We start from the raw sequence: 25,509 nt of genomic DNA on the forward strand, positions 1-25,509 counted from the left end.
ACACAATATCATACAAACATGGACTCCAAATCTTGTCCTTATTTTAGTATGCAATAGCGGAAGCTCTTAATATTCACCTGAGAATAAACATGCTTTAAACGTCAACAAAAATTTTGGTGAGTTATAGGTTTAACCAATATATATCAAATCGTAACAATAGACCACAAGATTTCATATTTCAATACACATCCCATACATATAGATAAAAATCATTCATATGGTGAACACCTGGTAACCGACAATAACAAGATGCATATATAAGAATATCCCCATCATTCCGGGACACCCTTCGGATATGATATAAATTTCGAAGTACTAAAGCTTCCGGTACTTTGGATGGGGTTTGTTAGGCCCAATAGATCTATCTTTAGGATTAGGGTGTCTGTTCCCTAATTCTTAGATTACCAGACTTAATAAAAAGGGGCATATTCGATTTCGATAATTCAACCATAGAATGTAGTTTCACGTACTTGTGTCTATTTTGTAAATCATTTATAAAACCTGCATGTATTCTCATCCCAAAAATATTAGATTTTAAAAGTGGGACTATAACTCACTTTCACAGATTTTTACTTCGTCGGGAAGTAAGACTTGGCCACTGTTGATTCACGAACCTATAACAATATATACATATATATTAAAGTATGTCCAAAATATATTTACAACACTTTTAATATATTTTGATGTTTTAAGTTTATTAAGTCAGCTGTCCTCGTTAGTAACCTATAACTAGTTGTCCACAGTTATATGTACAGAAATAAATCGATAAATATTATCTTGAATCAATCCACGACCCAGTGTATACGTATCTCAGTATTGATCACAACTCAAACTATATATGTTTTGGAATCAACCTCAACCCTGTATAGCTAACTCCAACATTCACATATAGAGTGTCTATGGTTGTTCCGAAATATATATAGATGTGTCGACATGATAGGTCGAAACATTGTATACGTGTCTATGGTATCTCAAGATTACATAATATACAATACAAGTTGATTAAGTTATGGTTGGAATAGATTTGTTACCAATTTTCACGTAGCTAAAATGAGAAAAATTATCCAATCTTGTTTTACCCATAACTTCTTCATTTTAAATCCGTTTTGTGTGAATCAAATTGCTATGGTTTCATATTGAACTCTATTTTATGAATCTAAACAGAAAAAGTATAGGTTTATAGTCGGAAAAATAAGTTACAAGTCGTTTTTGTAAAGGTAGTCATTTCAGTCGAAAGAACGACGTCTAGATGACCATTTTAGAAAACATACTTCCACTTTGAGTTTAACCATAATTTTTGGATATAGTTTCATGTTCATAATAAAAATCATTTTCTCAGAATAATAACTTTTAAATCAAAGTTTATCATAGTTTTTAATTAACTAACCCAAAACAGCCCGCGGTGTTACTACGACGGCGTAAATCCGGTTTTACGGTGTTTTTCGTGTTTCCAGGTTTTAAATCATTAAGTTAGCATATCATATAGATATAGAACATGTGTTTAGTTGATTTTAAAAGTCAAGTTAGAAGGATTAACTTTTGTTTGCGAACAAGTTTAGAATTAACTAAACTATGTTCTAGTGATTACAAGTTTAAACCTTCGAATAAGATAGCTTTATATGTATGAATTGAATGATGTTATGAACATCATTACTACCTTAATTTCCTTGGATAAACCTACTGGAAAAGAGAAAAATGGATCTAGCTTCAATGGATCCTTGGATGGCTCGAAGTTCTTGAAGCAGAATCATGACACGAAAACAAGTTCAAGTAAGATCATCACTTGAAATAAGATTGTTATAGTTATAGAAATTGAACCAAAGTTTGAATATGATTATTACCTTGTATTAGAATGATAACCTACTATAAGAAACAAAGATTTATTGAGGTTGGATGATCACCTTACAAGATTGGAAGTGAGCTAGCAAACTTGAAAGTATTCTTGATTTTATGAAACTAGAACTTTTGGAATTTATGAAGAACACTTAGAACTTGAAGATAGAACTTGAGAGAGATCAATTAGATGAAGAAAATTGAAGAATGAAAGTGTTTGTAGGTGTTTTTGGTCGTTGGTGTATGGATTAGATATAAAGGATATGTAATTTTGTTTTCATGTAAATAAGTCATGAATGATTACTCATATTTTTGTAATTTTATGAGATATTTCATGCTAGTTGCCAAATGATGGTTCCCACATGTGTTAGGTGACTCACATGGGCTGCTAAGAGCTGATCATTGGAGTGTATATACCAATAGTACATACATCTAAAAGCTGTGTATTGTACGAGTACGAATACGGGTGCATACGAGTAGAATTGTTGATGAAACTGAACGAGGATGTAATTGTAAGCATTTTTGTTAAGTAGAAGTATTTTGATAAGTGTATTGAAGTCTTTCAAAAGTGTATAAATACATATTAAAACACTACATGTATATACATTTTAACTGAGTCGTTAAGTCATCGTTAGTCGTTACATGTAAGTGTTGTTTTGAAACCTTTAGGTTAACGATCTTGTTAAATGTTGTTAACCCAATGTTTATAATATCAAATGAGATTTTAAATTATTATATTATCATGATATTATCATGTATGAATATCTCTTAATATGATATATATACATTAAATGTCTTTACAACGATAATCGTTACATATATGTCTCGTTTAAAAATCATTAAGTTAGTAGTCTTGTTTTTACATATGTAGTTCATTGTTAATATACTTTATGATATGTTTTCTTATCATAGTATCATGTTAACTATATATATATATATATCCATATATATGTCATCATATAGTTTTTACAATTTTTAACGTTCGTGAATCACCGATCAACTTGGGTGGTCAATTGTCTATATGAAACATATTTCAATAAATCAAGTCTTAACAAGTTTGATTGCTTAACATGTTGGAAACATTTAATCATGTAAATATCAATCTCAATTAATATATATAAACATGGAAAAGTTCGGGTCACTACAGTCCTTAAGTTGTAACAATGACCCGGGAACCTCTAAACCACCAGGTTTTTCTAAACCAATGTGGAAAACGACGGCTCGTATTAGGGGAACATCATATATCCCTAGAAACTTGGCAAAACGAACCAAAATCAAAGAAGAAGAAACAAGCGAGTCGGAATAAGATAGTTGTATTCGTGTGGTGTAATATATGTAATATAGTGTGCTTATGCTTTATGATATATGTAAAAATTGCTTGTATTAATAAGTATTTTTTTTTTTTATGAATCTAACTTTTGTCTATTTTACAGTATAAAAACACAAAATGGATAGACAACCCAATATTTTAAGAGACCTACCCGGAGACATGATTGATGAAATCTTGTCTAGAGTCGGTCAGAATTCTTCGGCACAACTATTTAAGGCGAGAGCAGTTTGTAAGACATTCGAAGAACGTTCCAAGAATGCCTTGGTTTATAAAAGGCTTTCGTTCGAAAGATGGGGGATATCACATTGGGAAATCCATAAGTTACGATGTGTTTACTTTGACGCATATATTGCGGGGAACCCAAATGCTATTTTACGCAATGGGTTAAGAAATTATTTTGACTCATTATATCCGAATATTGGAGTTCGTGATTTAGAAAAAGCGGCTAACATGCAACATAAAGAAGCATGTTATGCTTACGGATTAGTAATGTTCTCTTCTCACCAAAGTGAGAACAAGAACATCGGGCTACAACTATTAAACAAAACGTTCCCACAAGTGACGGAGTCGGTAATTGGGGTAAGAAATGAGGTTTTTAGATTGTTACGGGACTGTTGGACATTACGTAACCCTCGTCCCTTTGACGACGTTACAACACGCTGTCTTATCAACGGCCATAACGGTTTTGTTCCACAAGACCAAGGATGGGAAGTAATCCTAGTAAAACCAGAATGCATGACTTGTTTCTGGACGTATGAATTACGTGTCTTTATTGCCTTTGCTGAACGACTTGTGTACTAGCTAGAATTATCTTCACAACCATCTTGTATCAAATTTATTGTGTGCTATATTTCATGCTATATGTAAAATAAGCGGTATTGTAAGTTTGTAAAATATTGTGTAAAAGTTTGAACGCGAAATATTATTATAATCAGTTTTTCATATAGAATTGTAGTAGTTGAATTGTATATTAGCTACTAAGTATGAACTTAACGGGTAGGTACTACCCGAATTTAAACTTATAAAACGCTAATATGAAGAAAAAGCTTTTATAAATGAGTTCATATTATGCTACGAAATACTATTAACTACTCTTAATATTCTGTATGATTAACTTGTTCCATTTGACTATTTTGAAGGAAATGGCACCGACTACTCGACACACCGTGAATATGAATGAAGAGGAATTCCGTACTTTTCTAGCTTCAATCATAGCCGCAGTACAGGCTGCGCTACATACCAATAATAACCTTGGATCTAGCAGTACAGGAAATCGTGTAGGATGCACCTACAAAGAATTCACTGCCTGCAAACCTTTGGAATTTGATGGAACCGAAGGACCGATCGGATTGAAACGGTGGACCGAGAAGGTCGAATCGGTGTTTGCCATTAGTAAGTGTACTGAAGAGGACAAAGTAAAGTACGCTATGCATACCTTCACAGGTTCTGCGTTAACATGGTGGAATACCTATCTAGAGCAAGTGGGACAAGACGATGCGTACGCACTACCGTGGTCAGCATTCAAGCACTTGATGAACGAGAAGTACCGTCCCAGAACCGAGGTCAATAAGCTCAAGACAGAACTTAGAGGGTTACGAACCCAAGGATTTGATATTACCACATACGAAAGACTATTCATAGAATTGTGCCTATTGTGTCCGGGAGCATTCGAAGATGAGGAAGAGAAGATCGACGCGTTTGTGAAAGGATTACCGGAAAGAATCCAAGAAGATATAAGTTCACACGAGCCCGCCTCAATACAACAGGCATGTAGAATGGCTCACAAACTAGTGAACCAGATAGAAGAAAGAATTAAAGAACAGACTGCTGAAGAGGCCAATGTGAAGCAAGTCAAAAGAAAGTGGGAGGAAAACGGTGATAAGAATCACCAATACAACAACAACAGCAATTACAACAATAATCGCAACAATTATCCCAACAATCGCAACATCAATCGCAACTACAACAAACGGCCCAACAACAACAACAACAACAACAACAGCAACTACAACAATCATCCCAACAACAATAATAACCGCAACAACAACAACAATCAGAAGCAGCTATGCCAAAGGTGTGAAAAGTATCACTCGGGGTTCTGCACCAAATTTTGCAACAAGTGTAAAAGAAATGGTCATAGCGCGGCGAAGTGTGAGGTCTACGGACCAGGGGTTAATAGAACGAAAGGAACAAATGGTGTCGGAACGAGTAATGGCGGAGCAAGTAGTGTCGGAGCAAGTTATGCCAATGTAGTTTGTTATAAATGTGGAAAACCGGGCCACATTATTAGAAATTGCCCGAACCAGGAGAACACGAATGGACAAGGCCGCGGAAGAGTTTTCAATATTAATGCGGGAGAGGCACAGGAAGACCCGGAGCTTGTTACGGGTACGGTTCTTATTGACAATAAATCTGCTTACGTTTTATTTGATTCGGGTGCGGATAGAAGCTATATGAGTAGAGATTTTTGTGCTAAATTAAGTTGTCCATTGACGCCTTTGGATAGTAAATTTTTACTCGAATTAGCAAATGGTAAATTAATTTCAGCAGATAATATATGTCGGAATCGAGAAATTAAACTGGTTAGCGAAACATTTAAGATTGATTTGATACCAGTAGAGTTAGGGAGTTTTGATGTGATAATCGGTATGGACTGGTTGAAAGAAGTGAAAGCAGAGATCGTTTGTTACAAAAATGCAATTCGCATTATACGAGAAAAAGGAAAACCCTTAATGGTGTACGGAGAAAAGGGCAACACGAAGCTACATCTTATTAGTAATTTGAAGGCACAAAAACTAATAAGAAAAGGTTGCTATGCTGTTCTAGCACACGTCGAGAAAGTACAAACTGAAGAAAAGAGCATTAATGATGTTCCCATTGCAAAAGCATTTCCCGATGTATTTCCGAAAGAATTACCGGGATTACCCCCACATCGATCCGTTGAATTTCAAATAGATCTTGTACCAGGAGCTGCACTAATAGCTCATGCTCCTTACAGACTCGCACCCAGCGAGATGAAAGAACTGCAAAGCCAATTACAAGAACTTTTAGAGCGTGGTTTTATTCGACCAAGCACATCACCGTGGGGAGCTCCTGTTTTGTTTGTCAAGAAGAAAGATGGTACATTCAGGTTGTGTATCCACTACCGAGAGTTGAACAAACTTACCATCAAGAACCGCTACCCACTACCGAGAATCGATGACTTATTTGATCAACTACAAGGCTCGTCTGTTTATTCAAAGATTGACTTACCTTCCGGGTATCATCAAATGCGGGTGAAAGAAGATGATATTCCAAAGACTGCTTTCAGAACACGTTACGGTCATTACGAGTTTATGGTCATGCCGTTTGGTTTAACTAATGCACCAGCTGTGTTCATGGACCTTATGAACCGAGTGTTTGGACCATACCTTGACAAGTTTGTCATTGTTTTCATTGATGACATACTTATTTACTCAAAGAATGACCAAGAACACGGTGAACATTTGAGAAAGGTGTTAGAAGTATTGAGGAAGGAAGAATTGTACGCTAAGTTTTCAAAGTGTGCATTTTGGTTGGAAGAAGTTCAATTCCTCGGTCACATAGTGAACAAAGAAGGTATTAAGGTGGATCCGGCAAAGATAGAAACTGTTGAAAAGTGGAAAACCCCAAAAACTCCGAAACACATACGCCAGTTTTTAGGACTAGCTGGTTACTACAGAAGGTTCATCCAAGACTTTTCCAGAATAGCAAAACCCTTGACTGCATTAACGCATAAAGGGAAGAAATTTGAATGGAATGATGAACAAGAGAAAGCGTTTCAGTTATTGAAGAAAAAGCTAACTACGGCACCTATATTGTCATTGCCTGAAGGGAATGATGATTTTGTGATTTATTGTGACGCATCAAAGCAAGGTCTCGGTTGTGTATTAATGCAATGAACGAAGGTGATTTCTTATGCGTCTAGACAATTGAAGATTCACGAACAAAATTATACGACGCATGATTTGGAATTAGGCGCGGTTGTTTTTGCATTAAAGACTTGGAGGCACTACTTATATGGGGTCAAAAGTATTATATATACCGACCACAAAAGTCTTCAACACATATTTAATCAGAAACAACTGAATATGAGGCAGCGTAGGTGGATTGAATTGTTGAATGATTACGACTTTGAGATTCGTTACCACCCGGGGAAGGCAAATGTGGTAGCTGATGCCTTGAGCAGGAAGGACAGAGAACCCATTCGAGTAAAATCTATGAATATAATGATTCATAATAACCTTACTACTCAAATAAAGGAGGCGCAACAAGGAGTTTTAAAAGAGGGAAATTTAAAGGATGAAATACCCAAAGGATTGGAGAAGCACCTTAATATTTGGGAAGACGGAACCCGGTATAGGGCTGAAAAGATTTGGGTACCAAAATTTGGAGATATGAGAGAAATGGTACTTAGAGAAGCTCATAAAACCAGATACTCAATACATCCTGGAACGGGGAAGATGTACAAGGATCTCAAGAAACATTTTTGGTGGCCGGGTATGAAAGCCGATGTTGCTAAATATGTAGGAGAATGTTTGACGTGTTCTAAGGTCAAAGCTGAGCATCAGAAACCATCAGGTCTACTTCAACAACCCGAAATCCCGGAATGGAAATGGGAAAACATTACCATGGATTTCATCACTAAATTGCCAAGGACTGCAAGTGGTTTTGATACTATTTGGGTAATAGTTGATCGTCTCACCAAATCAGCACACTTCCTGCCAATAAGAGAAGATGACAAGATGGAGAAGTTAGCACGACTGTATTTGAAGGAAGTCGTCTCCAGACATGGAATACCAATCTCTATTATCTCTTATAGGGATGGTAGATTTATTTCAAGATTCTGGCAGAAATTACAGCAAGCATTAGGAACTCGTCTAGACATGAGTACTGCCTATCATCCACAAACTGATGGGCAGAGCGAAATGACGATACAAACGCTTGAAGACATGCTACGAGCATGTGTTATTGATTTCGGAAACAGTTGGGATCGACATCTACCGTTAGCAAAATTTTCCTACAACAACAGCTACCATTCAAGCATTGAGATGGTGCCGTTTGAAGCACTTTATGGTAGAAAGTGCAGGTCTCCGATTTGTTGGAGTGAAGTGGGGGATAGACAGATTACGGGTCCGGAGATTATACAAGAAACTACCGAGAAGATCATCCAAATTCAACAACGGTTGAAAACCGCCCAAAGTCGACAAAAGAGCTACGCTGACATTAAAAGAAAAGATATAGAATTTGAAATTGGAGAGATGGTCATGCTTAAAGTTGCACCTTGGAAAGGCGTTGTTCGATTTGGTAAACGAGGGAAATTAAATCCAAGGTATATTGGACCATTCAAGATTATTGATCGTGTCGGACCAGTAGCTTACCGACTTGAGTTACCTCAACAACTCGCGGCTGTACATAACACTTTCCACGTCTCGAATTTGAAGAAATGTTTTGCTAAAGAAGATCTCACTATTCCGTTAGATGAAATCCAAATCAACGAAAAACTTCAATTCATCGAAGAACCCGTCGAAATAATGGATCGTGAGGTTAAAAGACTTAAGCAAAACAAGATACCAATTGTTAAAGTTCAATGGAATGCTCGTAGAGGACCCGAGTTCACCTGGGATCGTGAAGATCAGATGAAGAAGAAATACCCGCATCTATTTCCAGAAGATTCGTCAACACCTTCAACAGCTTAAAATTTTGGGACGAAATTTATTTAACGGGTAGGTACTGTAGTGACCCGAACTTTTCCATGTTTATATATATTAATTTAGATTGATATTTACATGATTAAATGTTTCCAACATGTTAAGCAATCAAACTTGTTAAGACTTGATTAACTGAAATAGGTTTCATATAGACAATTGACCACCCAAGTTGACCGGTGATTCACGAACGTTAAAACTTGTAAAAACTATACGATGACATATATATGGTTATATATATAGTTAACATGATTGTATTACAAGTATGTATCTCATTAGGTATTTTAACAATGAGTTATATACATAAAAATGAGACTATTAATTTAAGAAACTCGAAAACGATATATATAACGATTATCGTTATAACAACGTCTTACTAGGTACATATGAATCATATTAAGATATTGATACACTTGGTTAATTATGTTAAATAATAAGTAAATATATTATTAAGTGTATTAACAATGAAATACATATGTAAAAATAAGACTACTAACTTAATGATTTCGAAACGAGACATATATGTAACGATTATCGTTGTAACGACATTTAACTGTATATATATCATACTAAGATATATTATATATCATAATATCATGATAATATAAAAATTTAACATCTCATTTGTTATAATAAACAATGGGTTAACAACATTCAACAAGATCGTTAACCTAAAGGTTTCAAAACAACATTTACATGTAACGACTAACGATGACTTAACGACTCAGTTAAAATGTATATACATGTAGTGTTTTAATATGTATTCATAAACTTTTGAAAGACTTCAAGACACTTATCAAAATACTTCTACTTAACAAAAATGCTTACAATTACATCCTCGTTCAGTTTCATCAACAATTCTACTCGTATGCACCTGTATTCGTACTCGTACAATACACAGCTTTTAGATGTATGTACTATTGGTATATACACTCCAATGATCAGCTCTTAGCAGCCCATGTGAGTCACCTAACACATGTGGGAACCATCATTTGGCAACTAGCATGAAATATCTCATAAAATTACAAAAATATGAGTAATCATTCATGACTTATTTACATGAAAACAAAATTACATATCCTTTATATCTAATCCATACACCAACGACCAAAAACACCTACAAACACTTTCATTCTTCAATTTTCTTCATCTAATTGATCTCTCTCAAGTTCTATCTTCAAGTTCTAAGTGTTCTTCATAAATTCTACAAGTTCTAGTTACATAAAATCAAGAATACTTTCAAGTTTGCTAGCTCACTTCCAATCTTGTAAGGTGATCATCCAACCTCAAGAAATCTTTGTTTCTTACAGTAGGTTATCATTCTAATACAAGAACTTCGAGCCATCCAAGGATCCATTGAAGCTAGATCCATTTTTCTCTTTTCCAGTAGGTTTATCCAAGGAACTTAAGGTTCGTGAATCAACCAGTGGCCAAGTCTTACTTCCCGACGAAGTAAAAATCTGTGAAAGTGAGTTATAGTCCCACTTTTAAAATCTAATATTTTTGGGATGAGAATACATGCAGGTTTTATAAATGATTTACAAAATAGACACAAGTACGTGAAACTACATTCTATGGTTGAATTATCGAAATCGAATATGCCCTTTTTTATTAAGTCTGGTAATCTAAGAATTAGGGAACAGACACCCTAATTGACGCGAATCCTAAAGATAGATCTATTGGGTCTAACAAACCCCATCCAAAGTACCGGATGCTTTAGTACTTCGAAATTTATATCATATCCGAAGGGTGTCCCGGAATGATGGGGATATTCTTATATATGCATCTTGTTAATGTCGGTTACCAGGTGTTCACCATATGAATGATTTTTATCTCTATGTATGGGATGTGTATTGAAATATGAAATCTTGTGGTCTATTATTATGATTTGATATATATACGTTAAACCTATAACTCACCAACATTTTTGTTGACGTTTTAAGCATGTTTATTCTCAGGTGATTATTAAGAGCTTCCGCTGTCGCATACTTAAATAAGGACGAGATTTGGAGTCCATGCTTGTATGATATTGTGTAAAAAACTGCATTCAAGAAACTTATTTTGTTGTAACATATTTATATTATAAACCATTATGTAATGGTCGTGTGTAAACAGGATATTTTAGATTATCATTATTTGATAATCTACGTAAAGCTTTTTAATCCTTTATTGATGAAATAAAGGTTATGGTTTGTTTTAAAATGAATGCAGTCTTTGAAAAACGTCTCATATAGAGGTCAAAACCTCGCAACGAAATCAATTAATATGGAACGTTTTTAATCAATAAGAACGGGACATTTCATTCTACACCCTAAATCTAAACCCTAAACCCTAAAATATAAACCCTAAAACCCTAAAATCTAAACCCTAAATCTAAACTCTAACTTAATTTGATAAAAATTGATGTAGAACAAGTGTAGAACAGCATGTTCTACATATTGTTCTTTTCTTTTTTTTTTTAAAGCAAGTGTATTTCATTACTACCCACTGAATGTACAATTTTATGGCCTCATCAAGAGTGCCAATAGTCCTCGAGATACAATACTACCGAAATATTTACATTACAATACAAAATAAAATAAAACTCGCGTATTAGCCGATGCCCTACTTGTTCGATTGTGTGACATAATACCCCGGGTTAATAAGCCATTGACTCCACTCAAGATTACTTTTCTTTAAACGTTTAGAGATCCATTGAAAGCTTTTGAGTTGCACCTCGTTAAGGATGTTAGCATGGTTCCAACTAGCTTTTGTAAACACATTTTTGTTCCTTACATTCCAAATTGAGTATGTGACTACCCACATTGTCGCCTGCCATATAGTTTTACCCATTGCATAGTTGATCGAGCTCGGGACGGCTGAGAGCGCAGCATTCACGGTAGAAATGTCGACGTCTATGTTCCACCATCTTTCTATACCTTTCCATACTTTGTTAACCTCGTTGCAATATAGAAGGGCATGGCTTACTGATTCAGTCTCGGTATTGCAAAGTGGACACAATACCGAATCAAGATCCATTCCCCTCTTATCTAGCTCAACTCTTACTGGAATTCTTTGAAGTAAGGATCTCCAAATAAAAATATTGACCTTTTGCGGAATTGCTTTGTTGACAATGGTTTCGGTAACAGATGGATGACTTGTGAACTTTTGTTGTTCTACCAAAGATGCAAGTATTTTTGTTGTGAATCTGCCATCATTACTGCATATCCATAGCCATTCATCCAATGATTTCCCGCTAGATTGTAGTGATGATAACAAGTTGGTTAATGCATTTAGTTCACCCATTGATCTTCCTCTAGGATAGCGTGACCATTCCCAGCTAAAGTTGCGAGTACCATACACGAATTGAAGCCGATCCTTAAAAGTAGCTTCCTTATTAACCTCAAGTGCATACAATCTTCCGAATTGGTTTTTCAACGAACCGTGACCTGTCCAATCTTCATACCAAGATGAAGTGTCTGCTCCCTCGCCAATCCGTTTATAAAAAGAACCCGTGAAGTCAATCCCCGTCGTGTCTATGCATTTTCCTGCTTGAATGATATGCCTCCATGTTGTTCCCATTTTTGTAATCCTTCCATTGTTAGGACAAGATAGCCCTCCCTCTTTCCCATAGATACTAGTAATGACCCGCACCCAAAAAGAATCTTTTTCGATTTTGAATCGCCGCCACCACTTCTCAAGAAGAGCTAGATTTTTAGACTCAAGACTTCCGATGTTTAACCCCCCCCCCCCCCCTTCCCAATAAGGTAGTAGAACATGAACCCATTTGACCTAACTCAACTTTTTTCCCTCCCCTGTCCCACCCCAAAAGAAAGCGCACCTTAGAGATTCGAGAAGTTTGATCACGCTTGCTGGAGCCCGGAATAAAGAGAAGAAGTACAGAGGTATGCTACTTAACACCGATTTTATCAAAGTAAGTCGACCCCCGAATGATAAGTGTTTTGCTTTCCAATCAGATAGACGCTTTTTAAATTTATCCACCACGCTTTGCCACTCGTTTGATTTGTGCATTTGGACACCGATAGAAATTCCGAGATAGTTAGATGGAAAGTTTCCCGATTTGCAGCCAAATTTGGACGCCATGTTTGCCACGATGTTCTCTTCGACTCCAATACCAAAGAGATTGCTCTTTTGAGAGTTAATTTTTAGCCTCGATAGGTCCTGAAAACACAGTAGAATCTTCATGATGTTTTAGATGTTTTCAAGACTCCATTCGCCAAATATAATAGTGTCGTCAGCGTATTGGAGATTCGATACAACGACATCATTATTACCCACTTTTACTCCTTTGAAACAGCCCGAGGAAAGTGCATGATTGATGAGGACATTAAGTCCTTTCACAGCTAAAATGAAGAGGTAAGGAGACAATGGATCCCCTTGCCTTACACCGAGTTCAGGATTAAATTCTCTTGAAGGTGACCCGTTTACTAAAACTGAAATTATGGCTGAAGTAAGACACACTTTTATCCAATTGATCCAACGGTTACCGAAGCCCAAACATCGCATAATACCTAATAAGAAATCCCATTTGATACAGTCGAATGCCTTTTCAAAGTCTAATTTGAGAATAAACCCCTTAGATTTCTTCCTTTTCAGATCATCTATGGTTTCATTAGCGATGAGTACACCGTCCAAAATAAATCTACCCTTTAAGAACCCACTTTGTTTCACATTGATGAGCTTTGGTATTACCTTTGCAAGACGAATGGAAAGTGTTTTAGCTATGATTTTGTAATAGCTTCCCACCAAACTAATGGGTATGTATTCGTTCAGTCCCAACGGATTGGAGTTTTTTGGAATCAGAGTAGTAAAAGAAGAATTACAACCTCGTGAAAATTCAGCATTTGACCAAAACCATTCCACCACTTTTAAGAGATCCTCTTTGATGAGCCAAATGAATTTTTTGAAGAACTTGAGATTAAAACCTTCTGGTCAAATGAGAACTTTTTGGGATTAAGCAAACAATACATATTGTTCGACTATGTCTATTATTTGTTCGGCTGCGTCCTTTTTTTTTTTGCTCAACTACCTTAGTTCTCATAGTTCACAATCCCAAAAAGTTTTCATTTGATCCTTCTAATATATATATATATATATATATATATATATATATATATATATATAGGAATATTCAAATGAATTCCTGTTAAGATGAGATCCAGAGGAGCAATCAGAGTGCGATATGTGACACGACAATCACATGTGATTGGAAAAAAAAAATTTAAAAATTTTCAAATTTTTTTTTCAAAATTTTTTTTTCAAAATAATTTTTTTCGAATTTTTTTTTCAATCACATGTGATTGGATTTGACATGCAGAATCACATGTGATTCTACATTCCAATCACATGTAATTGTAAAATTCAATCACATGTGATTGTAAAACTCAATCACATGTGATTCTGCATTTCAAATTGAATCATATGTAATTGAAAAAATAAATTGAATTTATTTTTTCAATCACATGTGGAAAAAAAAAATTTCAATCACATATAATTGGATTTGAAATGCAGAATCATATGTGATTGGGTTTTACAATCACATGTGATTTGATTTGACATGTTAAATTTTTTTAGAAAAACAAATTTTTTCAAAAAAAAAAAATTTTTGAATAAAAAATTTAGAAAAAAAATTAAAAAAAGAAATTTAATATTTTTTTTCAATCACAATTGATTGTCGCGCCACATGTCACGCTCTGATTGGTCCGTTATATATATATATATATATATATATATATATATATATATATATATATATATATATATATATATATGGAGAGGATCCAGTAAGAAATTTTTTAGTGTGAGAACTCTAGGAACTCAAAAATACACTGAAATTCGAACAAAAGGGGGCACGGACGAGCAAAAAGGGGAGACGGACGGACAAAAATCACGGTAGTCAAACAACAAAAAACACGGACGGACGTTTTTTTTGTTCAAATTACCAAAATATAGAACACATTTTTGTTCGACTACCGATGTGTTCTACATTTTTTTTGTTCGACTATCAAAAATGTAGAACACATTTTGTTCGACTTTCATTTTTTTTGTTCGACTATCTACTTTTTTATTCGCCGGCCTTTTTTTTGGTCAAATATCACGTTATTTTGTTCGAATTTCCCTTTTTTTTGTTCGTCCGCCAACTTTTTTGCTCGAATTTCCCCTTTTTTATTCGAATTTCAGTGTATTTTTGAGTTCTCAGAGTTCTCACGCTAAAAAAGTTTTCATTTGATCCCTCACTATATATATATATATATATATATATATATATATATATATATATATATATATATAGGGGTAGGATCAATAGGGAAGTAACCAATCGGGGGGAAGCGGGGGGAAGCAAATTTTTTTTTTCGTTTTTTGAAAAAACTTTGTTCACGAACATTATAGATGAGATGAAAATATGAAAATTTAGTAGAGACACTTTGTGATAAATGTTTTTATTTTGGCGGAAAAACGCTCGAAGAAGTAATATATAAAATTATCTTGTTTTTCGAGCGTATTTTGAGGTTTTAGCTATTGTGGTTTAGATATTAGGGTTTAGATATTAGGGTTTAGAAATTTAGGGTTTAGGGTTTAGATTTAGGGTTTAGATTTAGGATTTAGATTGAGTTTTTAACACGAACGGTTTAGAGTTTAGGGTTTAGGGTTTAGGGTTTAGGGTTTGGTGTTTTTGGTTTATGGAATAAACCCAAAACACCAAACCCTAAACCCTAAACTCTAAATCGGGCTAAATTTTACTTCACAAAACATGAAGGAAAAAAAAAAAAACGTTCATATTCTTCACGAACAATATTATCTTGAATGTTATTTTTGTCGATCGTTTTCCCGCCTAAATAATAACATTCATCACGAAGTGTCTCTTCTAAATGTTCATATTTTCGTGTGATCTTGATGCCGGAAAAAAAAATTTCAAATAAAACGGAAAAAAAATAAAATTTTGCTTCCCCCGCTTCCCCCGATTGGTTACTTCTTCATTGATTATGCCCATATATATATATATATGATTTCACGAACAGGGCATCTTTTAATTAGTCAAACCATTATATATCCAAGATCATATATGTACTCAAATTTCTATATTAAAATGCAAACTTTTGTTGGTCTTATCTGCATTTATGTTGTTCAGGACAACCTTAGACGAATACTCGAGCGCTCTAAATGGTATTACAATGGAATTACTGAAGTTAATATCTGTAAATCTTGAACTCGGTCACGAAGAAATTCGCAAAATGTATGAGAATGGGATACAGGGTTTCAGAATTAACTACTATCCACCGTGTCCTGAAGCCGAGAAGGTTTTAGGATTGACACCTCATTCGGATGCAACGGGGCTAACCCTATTGGTTCAAGTGAACGAAGTTCAAGGGCTACAGATCAAGAAGAATTCAAAATGGGTGCCCATTAAACCGGTTCATGGATCCATTATTGTAAACATTGGTGACGTGATGGAGGTAATCTGTCAATCTTATTTTTAATACTTCCATTTTCCTTTTTTTTTCAAAAGCAATAATAGACAACACCGATCATCTTGTGTTTTTTTATAGGAGGGAAAAGGATATTGACTCATACTTGTTAGTAGGATGATATACAACTATGTTTGACTCCGCCCCTAAATTAATGAGTGATGATAAATCTACTCAAGCTTTTGATTATTTCACCATTTTTATACAGTTGTAGTTGTTGTATGCACTGTACAACTGTTAAAATATAAATATGAGTGGATGAATGGTATCGGGTCGGGTTTAGGTAATCCCGGACTCAAACTCAATTAAGAAAACCCGCCTCAAACCCGGCCCGAAACCCGTCGGGTCCCTATTTAGTTACATACTATCGGGTTTCGGGTTTATCCACGGCCCGATTAGTCATTTTGTATCTATTTTCCAATGAGTTACCAAATTAAAATATCGAAAAATAACTTAACTGGTTCATGTTTAAAGTATTATAAAATATCACATACAAAAAGTTGATTGAAAAGTTTCTAAAATACTCAAATACACAAAGTATATAAAATATCACATCTCGAAAACTTGTTGTATATGATTATATTGAATAAAATTATAATCTTTTTCTAAACAAATAAGAGAAATCTGTCATACATTAACAATATAATAGTAATACTAAAATTTTACATAAAAATTATTATTAAAATTCCTCGGGCCGGGTATACGAGTATGTGGGTCGGGTATACGGGTCAGGTAAACGGGTTTGTATCCAAAATCATACCCGAACCCGAAATTTTTTTTGTAACCATCCCCATACCCGGTCCATGACCCAACCGACTCGGGTCAGACCCGACCCAATTATAACGAATTTCGAATTTTCCCATCGGGTACGGCTCATTTTGCCCTCCCTAAGTGGATCAATAAAATTATTAAGTGGAAATATCACCTCCCCAAATTAATAGTTACATTTAGACTTTTTGATTTTTTTTCTTCAACTTTAATATTAAATTTATTTGTTTGTGTTATATACTAATTTTATATAATAAACTGGTTTTTAAATATGTTTTTTATTATTATAAGTTTTATCGAAAATTATATAGAAGGTAAACAAATAAATTTAAAGTAGATGAAGAAAAAATAGTTCAAAAGTCAAACTGAGAGTATTAATTCGAACAGATGTAGTAACATTTTGGACAATTTTTGACACATTTGACCCTTTGAGCCATTTATGAAGTTTATGTGTGTTTCGATTAAGCATTGAGTACTTCATAATCTAAATGATTGAACCTTGTTCTAAATTACAAAAACATGTTTAATCGATGATTATTCTCAAATATACCATATTAACCTTTCACATTAAAAATCAAAGTTTATAGTTGTTTGAAGGGTAATAATATAATGAGGTTTCAAAATAAAATGAAGGAGAATAATGGATAAAAGATAAATTCAACTATAAATGCTTTAGAATATGTTTTAGTTTCATTCAACACTGATTTTTATTTCATTCAATACCACAAGTCATTCAAAGGTTCCAAACAAACGTGCTAAATGTTGAACGATTCAAGATTCAACGTTGAATCATTCTATTTAAAGACAATCAAACATTTGTCTTAGTTTTTTCTCAATGTCATAATTCGAAGTGTTAGCTTTTTAGGTTTCAAATTTGCCATTATTCTGCCTCCGTATAATTGCTTAATGCTTATTTTTATTTGGATTCATAAACGGTATGTATATTAATTTCAGTTATGTTTGAAATAAACAGATTATGAGTAATGGAACATACAAGAGTGTAGAGCATAGGGCTGTAGTTGACTTCAATAATAAACGTCTTTCGATTGTGGCCATTCATAATCCAGATCTAGAAGTCATGATCGGGCCTTTAACGCAGCTCCTTAAAGAAACCACACCGAAGTATAAGACGATGAACGGAGTTGAATACATAAAGATGATCCTTAACAACAAACTTGATGGCAAAAGTAATCTTGATCAAATGAAGATTTGAGAGATTCTTTTGTTATTATAATAAAGTTTAAATGTAAGGAACATACTCTATAAGTTTTGCATTTCAAAATAATCTATCTATCTATCTGCATCTCTAAATCAGTAAGGTACATCTGACGTGTCAGACTACCATTTCTCCTCACATTTATCTTTTTTCTTATTACTACCATGTAAGACCACTCCCAACGGTGAGCCATCGGGCCGCCCTCCTTGCACTTCCTCGAGGGCGCCGATGGCATTGTACCGCCATGGCTCCTCCCTCCCTCGTACTCAAGCTCCTCGCCCTGGAAAATTTCCTCATATCCACGAGAGTGAGGGCGAAGTTTTGTGGTTTTTTCAATTTTCAGTGCATTTTTTTTTCCTTTTTTTTGCTGTAAATTTATATATCATGAAAAATGGAAGTTTAAAAAAAGGTGGGTGAGGTTGAGGAAGGGGTGAGGTTGAAGATGAGTTTGGTAGGTGTAATTTATTTAATTTTGTATTTTATATTTTTATTTATATGGGACCCACTACAAAATTGATAGTTGCTAAAAATTGGGAGTTCTATACTAGTAGTATACGTGTAGTCTTCTTTTGATTTTTGTTTTTGTTTTTTTTTTTTAATCATTATTTCATATATTTGATTGGTAAATTATTGATTTTTAACTCTAACTTAGTTTTAATAATAATACATAAAGTAAATAAAAAAATTGAGGAAGTATGTCATGGTTGGCAATGGTGTGTTATGGGAGTGTTATGGGAGGAAGTGGTGAGAAAAGAGGAGAGAGAAAGCTGATGTGGCGCTGAGGAAGTGCCCATGACGGCGTCATGATTGGGAGTGGTCTAAGTAAATAAAAAAATATGCATGGTTCCTTATATGTATACTCCATTGTAAGATTTTTCTACGTAGGCCTGCGAATTCGCGGGTACTACACTAGTTAACTAATAACGCCACGTGTCCTCTACCTAATTCCAACCTAATTACAATTATTAACACACAATACAATCCTTTCATTCATGCAGTTTTAAAAAACATGAACATATCAAAACCGATCAAAAAATCGTCATTTTCGTATCCTATACTAAACAAATTCAATCACAAATATCACCAATCATTCTTCCATGTTATTGAAAATCGATTGTACAATTGTGGTGAATATTAGGGTTTGAGGGTCGTTCAGAATTCAGCATCACCGGAATCAGGTTGGCGTCCAAAGAGGTGCACCAGCATCGGAAGTCGTTGGATTGATCGGAAGTCAGTACAGAATTTATCATCAATCTACAAAACCCAAATTTTTCTTCCAAAAACACAAGGCTAATATCATACGCCAAGTAGTTGATCACAATCTTGATATCCGAGAACAGTAGCCGGATTATGGTTTCAAATAACATAGAATTAACTTTCGTTTCTCTACTTTTAGTTCCTCTTCATTGTGTTATTGATCTCAATTAGGTATGTTTCTTTTTGTTTGTTAATATTACTAATGTTCTGTACCACTGAGTTAGGATTTCAATTACTATAATAATGGAGTTAGTTTATAAAATTAATCGTAAAATTAAGGTTTCAATTTGTGCATTAGAGGATTTAATTAATAATACTGTGAGGTTAGTTTAAATTTTGTTTTGAATGTTTCAATTGATAATGATAATGGTATGTTTTTTTTTACTTATTCTGTATTGATGTTCTAATACTATTAATAATGTTAGTTGTATCTAACTGTTTAATGAACTCAACTAATAAGTTTAAAGTTTTGTGTAGGAGTAGTTGCTTCATATGAGATTTACTTATATTCAACCCATTATGATTTTATTCGATTTAGGTTTTTTTTTTTTTTTTTTTTTTTTAATGAGTTAATTTTTGATTGATTCTAATAACGATTATGAATTAGGGTTCCTGTACATACGATGAACAGGTTACACACACACACCTAGAGATCGATTGTGATATTTAATGAAGCAGACAATATGATTATAAATCGTTCATTCTTACCGTTGTGATAATCATAATCTGTAATCCTTATGATTGTGAAAATCGTAAGCTGTTCTTACAGGATGTTGTATGATTGTGCCGAAACTGTTTTAGGCAGTTGTCATTCCAAACCTGTGTGGTAAAGTGAAATTTTAAAATAAAGTACTCTGCACTTCAACTGTTTGATGAAATGTCAATTTGAATTTCTTGTGCTTTACTTCGTAGTCACTAATTCATTGGAGAGTGTGAACTAATGGAGAAATTCAACAAGAAAGAATGGTTTATGAAATTTCATTAATTGGAAGTTTACATAACACAAACACTAAAATTATGGATTTGAGGTTTTGAGCAAGTCTCATGTACATTCTAAAGAGAGTGTGGTTTTCGAGCTTTGAATTGATCAGCTTTTTGATAATGTGTGTGAAATGCGGAGTCCTGATCAATCGCCATCTCGACTTACTTACGCTATATTTTGTAGGCTTGATATGAACTATCAACGGTATTGTACACATCTATTGAGATTTTGCTTATATATGTCGACTGGAGTTTAAATGTGTGTTCAACCAGTGATCTAATATCTATTATATCCTTCCATGTTCAGGAATATTCCTCACATACATTAAGGTGAGATTAAAAAGACAAGGAACCATGGTCAGGTATGTATCACTATCTGGATGTAACTGATTCGTAGCTATACTATGGTTCAGAATTAACACTAGAGAAACTTGCATTTCTAACAATCACTGAGCATAGTATCTCATTCCTATTAACTAACACTTTCTTTGTTATTATTCATAATACTAATCAGTTATATGATTGCTTTAGGTTCTTATTCCATGACTAATTTTTATTTTATATGATTGCTTATTAATAAGTGGTAAGATTGGTGGATCGGGTAGGGTGGGTTTAACATTTCGAAATGGGTCCAGGTCTATATGGGCAGTCGAACTTGAACTTAGTATTATATATTTATATTGCATGTTTAATGGGGAACCATAGCCCTGCCCCGCTATCCTTGAGAACGGGTCAAAGGGGTCGGGTCAAGTTGAGCTGAAAAACTTTTTCTCCATACTTCTTATTTTAACGAACTATCAAAGTAATCAAATATAATTACAGAAAATTTGTTACTGAAAGAAGTTGCATAACACGATATTATGCGTTACGTTGCAGTTTCCACATAATTCATGTTTTAACGTACTATAACGAGCTTCTGTTTTGGTACAGGTATTGAAAGGGAATATAAGATTTCTTCTTTTTTTTTTTTTTTTTTTTTTGCAGGATTTGACCTTTATTGGTTGATGATGTCGCTGCCCATGAAACACAGGCTGTTACTTTTCCTACGTCAATCGAAAATCTTGGCTGATGCGTTGAGATAAGTTTTATGCATCATATCCTACATGAAGTGAATTTAAAGCTTTGTACGATCAAGGTGAGTGTATTGCTTCAATATGAAAGGTGTTGGATATCTTGAATTTAGCATATTTTTTCTGTTACATATTGTTTCACTGGCTTGCTAATAATTGATATAATTGTCTTTCACTGTAAGGTTTGAATGAAAGTTATAAATTTTACATATTTGTTGTGATATGATGTTATTGTTACTGTAATATACCTGTTTTGACTTGATACTATATCTTTGGTTATTTGTATCTGAACTCTGAAGATTTGACAAATCAAAATCATGGCTGGGTATATATACATTGTATACTGTGTACTGTATATATTGTATACAATTGAGGTGTTTTATGTCTTTAAGTATTCTAAATATTTTAAATTTTTAGATAAGAGATTGTTGTTCCAGTTGGGTTAGCTGCACCTGCACCTGCTCTTGGTGAGCCAGTGGACTGTGTTTCAGCTTGTGTTGAGAAAATCACTTTCACATGGTGGTCTTGTGCGATGACTTTATGAGGCTGCAAAGTTGATGCATGCTGCCTAGCATCGTGTATGACATACTGAAAAACTACCTTTGACTAATCACTTTTGCATTCCATTCAGGTTCATTAGCTTTGAATAAGGCTGAACCCGTAGCTAAAGAGGTATACAATATCGTGACATTTCGTTAGGTTACTTCATGCTTAATGTTTTGTTTCTTGAAAAATATGGGCTTCAAAATGATCATGAAACACCAGTGGATAACCATTTTGAATCATCATTTGATAGCTTGATGTTAGAATATGGGGCATTCATGCCGTTTACTCTTGGTATGATTCGAACGACTTCGCTATATACAATTTCACTTTTCTGCTTCATAAAGACGACCTCATGAAGTACTTCGAGCCTAAATTACGCAGATTGTTCTTCGACAGATAATTGTAAGTCCAACCTCTCAATTTTTGTGTAACAATTAAACATTTTTTTTCTTCTTTTTTTTTGAGGTCTCAATTACAAGAACTCAGTTTAATTTAGGGTATGTTTTAGCTCAAGTGGGTCAAATGTGTCCAAAGTCATACCCCTTTCAAGAACTCAGTTTAATTGGATTATTATTTGATGTCATTGACACTGGTGGGTGAAAAGTGATTGGAGCGGATACAAAGAACTAGGTATAGTACTCTACTATTTATAATATAAGTTATACCTTAAATAAATTATTCAGTTATTATTATTATTAGTTAAACAATTATTTCTTATAATTTTCAAAACACTTTCATGCCATCAAAATCGGTTATTCCTTTTATATAAAGAGCGGGTATATGTTTGTTATTATTCTATATGACGTAATTACCTACAAAACACATACCCCTTTCATGCCATTCGAAATGGCCTCATCAACATACATTAGCTTTCATCTTAACAACACAAAGTTGGTCTAATAAACTGCAGTAATTTAGCAAGAATCGAAAGAAGTGCTCAAAAGCAAGCGAAATCAGGCACAGAAAATGCGGGTTGGTATGAAAACTGGTACGCACCCTTCCCCGCATAGTGGTTGTATTTAATACGTTTGAGCTTCATAGAACCAGATTTTAAAATTAATCTTCTTACGTGGGAGAAATACGATGCAAAAGGGTGGACTGCAAAAGGTGCACATAAATACGGTAGACTAAATGAGCAATCATGGTGCGAGAATTGGGGCGAAAACTACGAGGGAAGAGGATCTGTTCTTAAATGGTATTTTTTTAACCACCATGATTTGATGATTATACTTTTCGATGTTTGGAGTTTGATTTTGTGTTTCTTATTTTTTTATTTTTTCTTTTAGCACGGACAAATGGGTTGAGACGGAACTTGGAACCAAGTGGGGAGACAAGTGGGAAGAGAAATTTTTTGCGGTATTGGTTCTCGTCAAGGAGAAATGTGGCATGTATCGCCTGGCGGTGATCGTACGTCTTAGTCTTCTTTATTAGCACTTGTGAAGTTATTTTGGCAAATGTCTATAATACCCTTCAATACTGACTGAATAATTGCTAAATATTTTCTACTGTGTACTCAGGATGGTCAAGGATGTGGGGTGAAGAACACTTCGGCAACGGGTATGTTCATCGAACAAATGAATAATCTTCATTCATATTGTTGGTCATTTCAACTACATATCGGTTTCTAGAGGCGGCAATATTGACCCATTCACATACATTGAGTTGACTTTCCTAACTACTTACTCTAAGGATACAGAAAATGGATTCATATACATTAGTATTTTTCAAAAAAGGTGTTTCACTATTCAAAACTACAAAAATGTTAGATCATGGGTGCAATAATATAATTTTAATTATATTAGAACCTTAATAATCTATATATAAGGCTGAAGTCGCGATATATATGTGTTTGGGGGCTAGCCTACACAACCCGACCCATTTTGACCTGAACCTAAAAGCCTTTTTTGATATCGCTCACCTCAGTCCTCACCCTTTTGGAATTTGCCACCCCTTATGCTTCAGAATAAAGAATCTGACACGGATGTTTTGGTTTATAGCAGCAAGGTGCACAAGTATGGAAAAAGTACCATTGGTGAAAGTTGGGATATCGTTGTGGATGAAGAAACGTATTACGAGTAAGTTGTTTTTTTTTTTTTTTTTGTTTTATTATAAACCGAGTCAATTGATTTGCATTATTTACAAGCTTATGCCGAACCTAACCTGCTCCTTAAACCATCTTGTAATTGAAGGGCTGAACCTCATTACGGGTGGGCTGATGTTGTTGGTGACTCGAGCCAGCTGCTTTCAATCCAATCTAAATTAGTAGCATTAATCTATGTGTTTTGCGTAAAACAAAAATACTTAAGCAGTTCACCCACAACAATACTTGTGATTAGCGATGGCAATGGATCGGGTGCGCCTATATCCATATCCATATCCATTTAACTTTTAAAATCCATATCCATATCCATATCCATATCCATATCCATTTAAATATAATTCATCCATCCATATCCATATCCGTTGGATTAAGCGGGTAATCGGGTATCCGTCGGATGCTAAGTTTTTAAAAAAATATTCCTATTATGCAATGTAATCATCAAAATATTTTTAACAAAGATGTGTAATATATGTACGATATATGAATTTAATACTATTCACATAGTTGTATCTTCGTAATCTATATTTTTGATAACATTTTAATGATTTATAGTGTACACATATAAGGATATTTAAATATATATATATATATATATATATATATATATATATATATATATATATATATATATATATATATATATATATATATATATATATATATATATATATATATATATGCATATATTTAAGTAAACATGTATATATTTTTATGTATATATGTATTTCGGGTGATAAATGGATATATCCATGGATGATAAATTGTCATCCATATCCGATCCACTAATTTTTCACATCATCCATATCCATATCCATTTATCATCCGTTTAGATCATTCATATTCATCTAAATGGATCAATCGGATGGATATCCAATGGATCGAACATCCATTGCCATCCCTACTTGTGATACCGTCTTCATCATATCCTTAATATAATATATTTTTATTCAAGTTTGTTTGTTGAAGGGTTCCCGTGCAACGCACGGGCTCTTAAATCTAAGTATATAATAATACGAGTAATAAAATAATTCATGGGGTAACATGGATAAGTTAGGAAGAATTGTGACTTCATCAATAACTATGCTGTAATTGTTTATTGTATTCGTATCATTTGTATGATTTGCATTGGTTTGTTTGTTGTCGAGCCATCTTTACATTAATTTGATTCACCCCTTTACATATGTTTCTTTTGAACATTGAAATGAGGATATTATG

At 34.1% G+C, this 25,509-nt stretch overlaps 2 protein-coding genes, 1 long non-coding RNA gene and 1 pseudogene across 3 annotated transcripts; 3 read left to right on the forward strand and 1 right to left on the reverse strand.

Annotated features, from left to right (window-relative positions):
* Positions 1 to 11,493: 11,493 nt before the first annotated feature.
* On the reverse strand, positions 11,494 to 12,450 carry LOC139888540 (uncharacterized). Its single transcript, XM_071871545.1, has one exon. The coding sequence runs from the start codon at positions 12,448 to 12,450 to the stop codon at positions 11,494 to 11,496; it is 957 nt and encodes a 318-aa protein (XP_071727646.1).
* A 3,557-nt stretch (positions 12,451 to 16,007) lies between these two features.
* On the forward strand, positions 16,008 to 18,336 carry LOC139888541 (oxoglutarate-dependent flavonoid 7-O-demethylase 1-like). Its single transcript, XM_071871547.1, has 2 exons — positions 16,008 to 16,343; positions 18,097 to 18,336. Exons 1-2 carry the CDS (start codon positions 16,008 to 16,010, stop codon positions 18,334 to 18,336), a joined length of 576 nt encoding a protein of 191 aa, XP_071727648.1.
* A 1,834-nt stretch (positions 18,337 to 20,170) lies between these two features.
* On the forward strand, positions 20,171 to 22,428 carry LOC139891673 (uncharacterized). The gene is made up of 4 exons (XR_011773770.1): positions 20,171 to 20,782; positions 20,885 to 20,939; positions 21,562 to 21,712; positions 22,065 to 22,428. It is a non-coding gene; the product is annotated as an uncharacterized lncRNA (long non-coding RNA).
* Positions 22,429 to 22,800: 372 nt separating this feature from the next.
* LOC139888542 (protein EARLY STARVATION 1, chloroplastic-like) lies at positions 22,801 to 24,606 on the forward strand (annotated as a pseudogene).
* Positions 24,607 to 25,509: the final 903 nt, after the last annotated feature.

The sequence above is a fragment of the Rutidosis leptorrhynchoides genome, chromosome 2 (assembly GCF_046630445.1).
Source record: "Rutidosis leptorrhynchoides isolate AG116_Rl617_1_P2 chromosome 2, CSIRO_AGI_Rlap_v1, whole genome shotgun sequence".
Classification (NCBI taxonomy): Eukaryota; Viridiplantae; Streptophyta; class Magnoliopsida; order Asterales; family Asteraceae; genus Rutidosis; species Rutidosis leptorrhynchoides.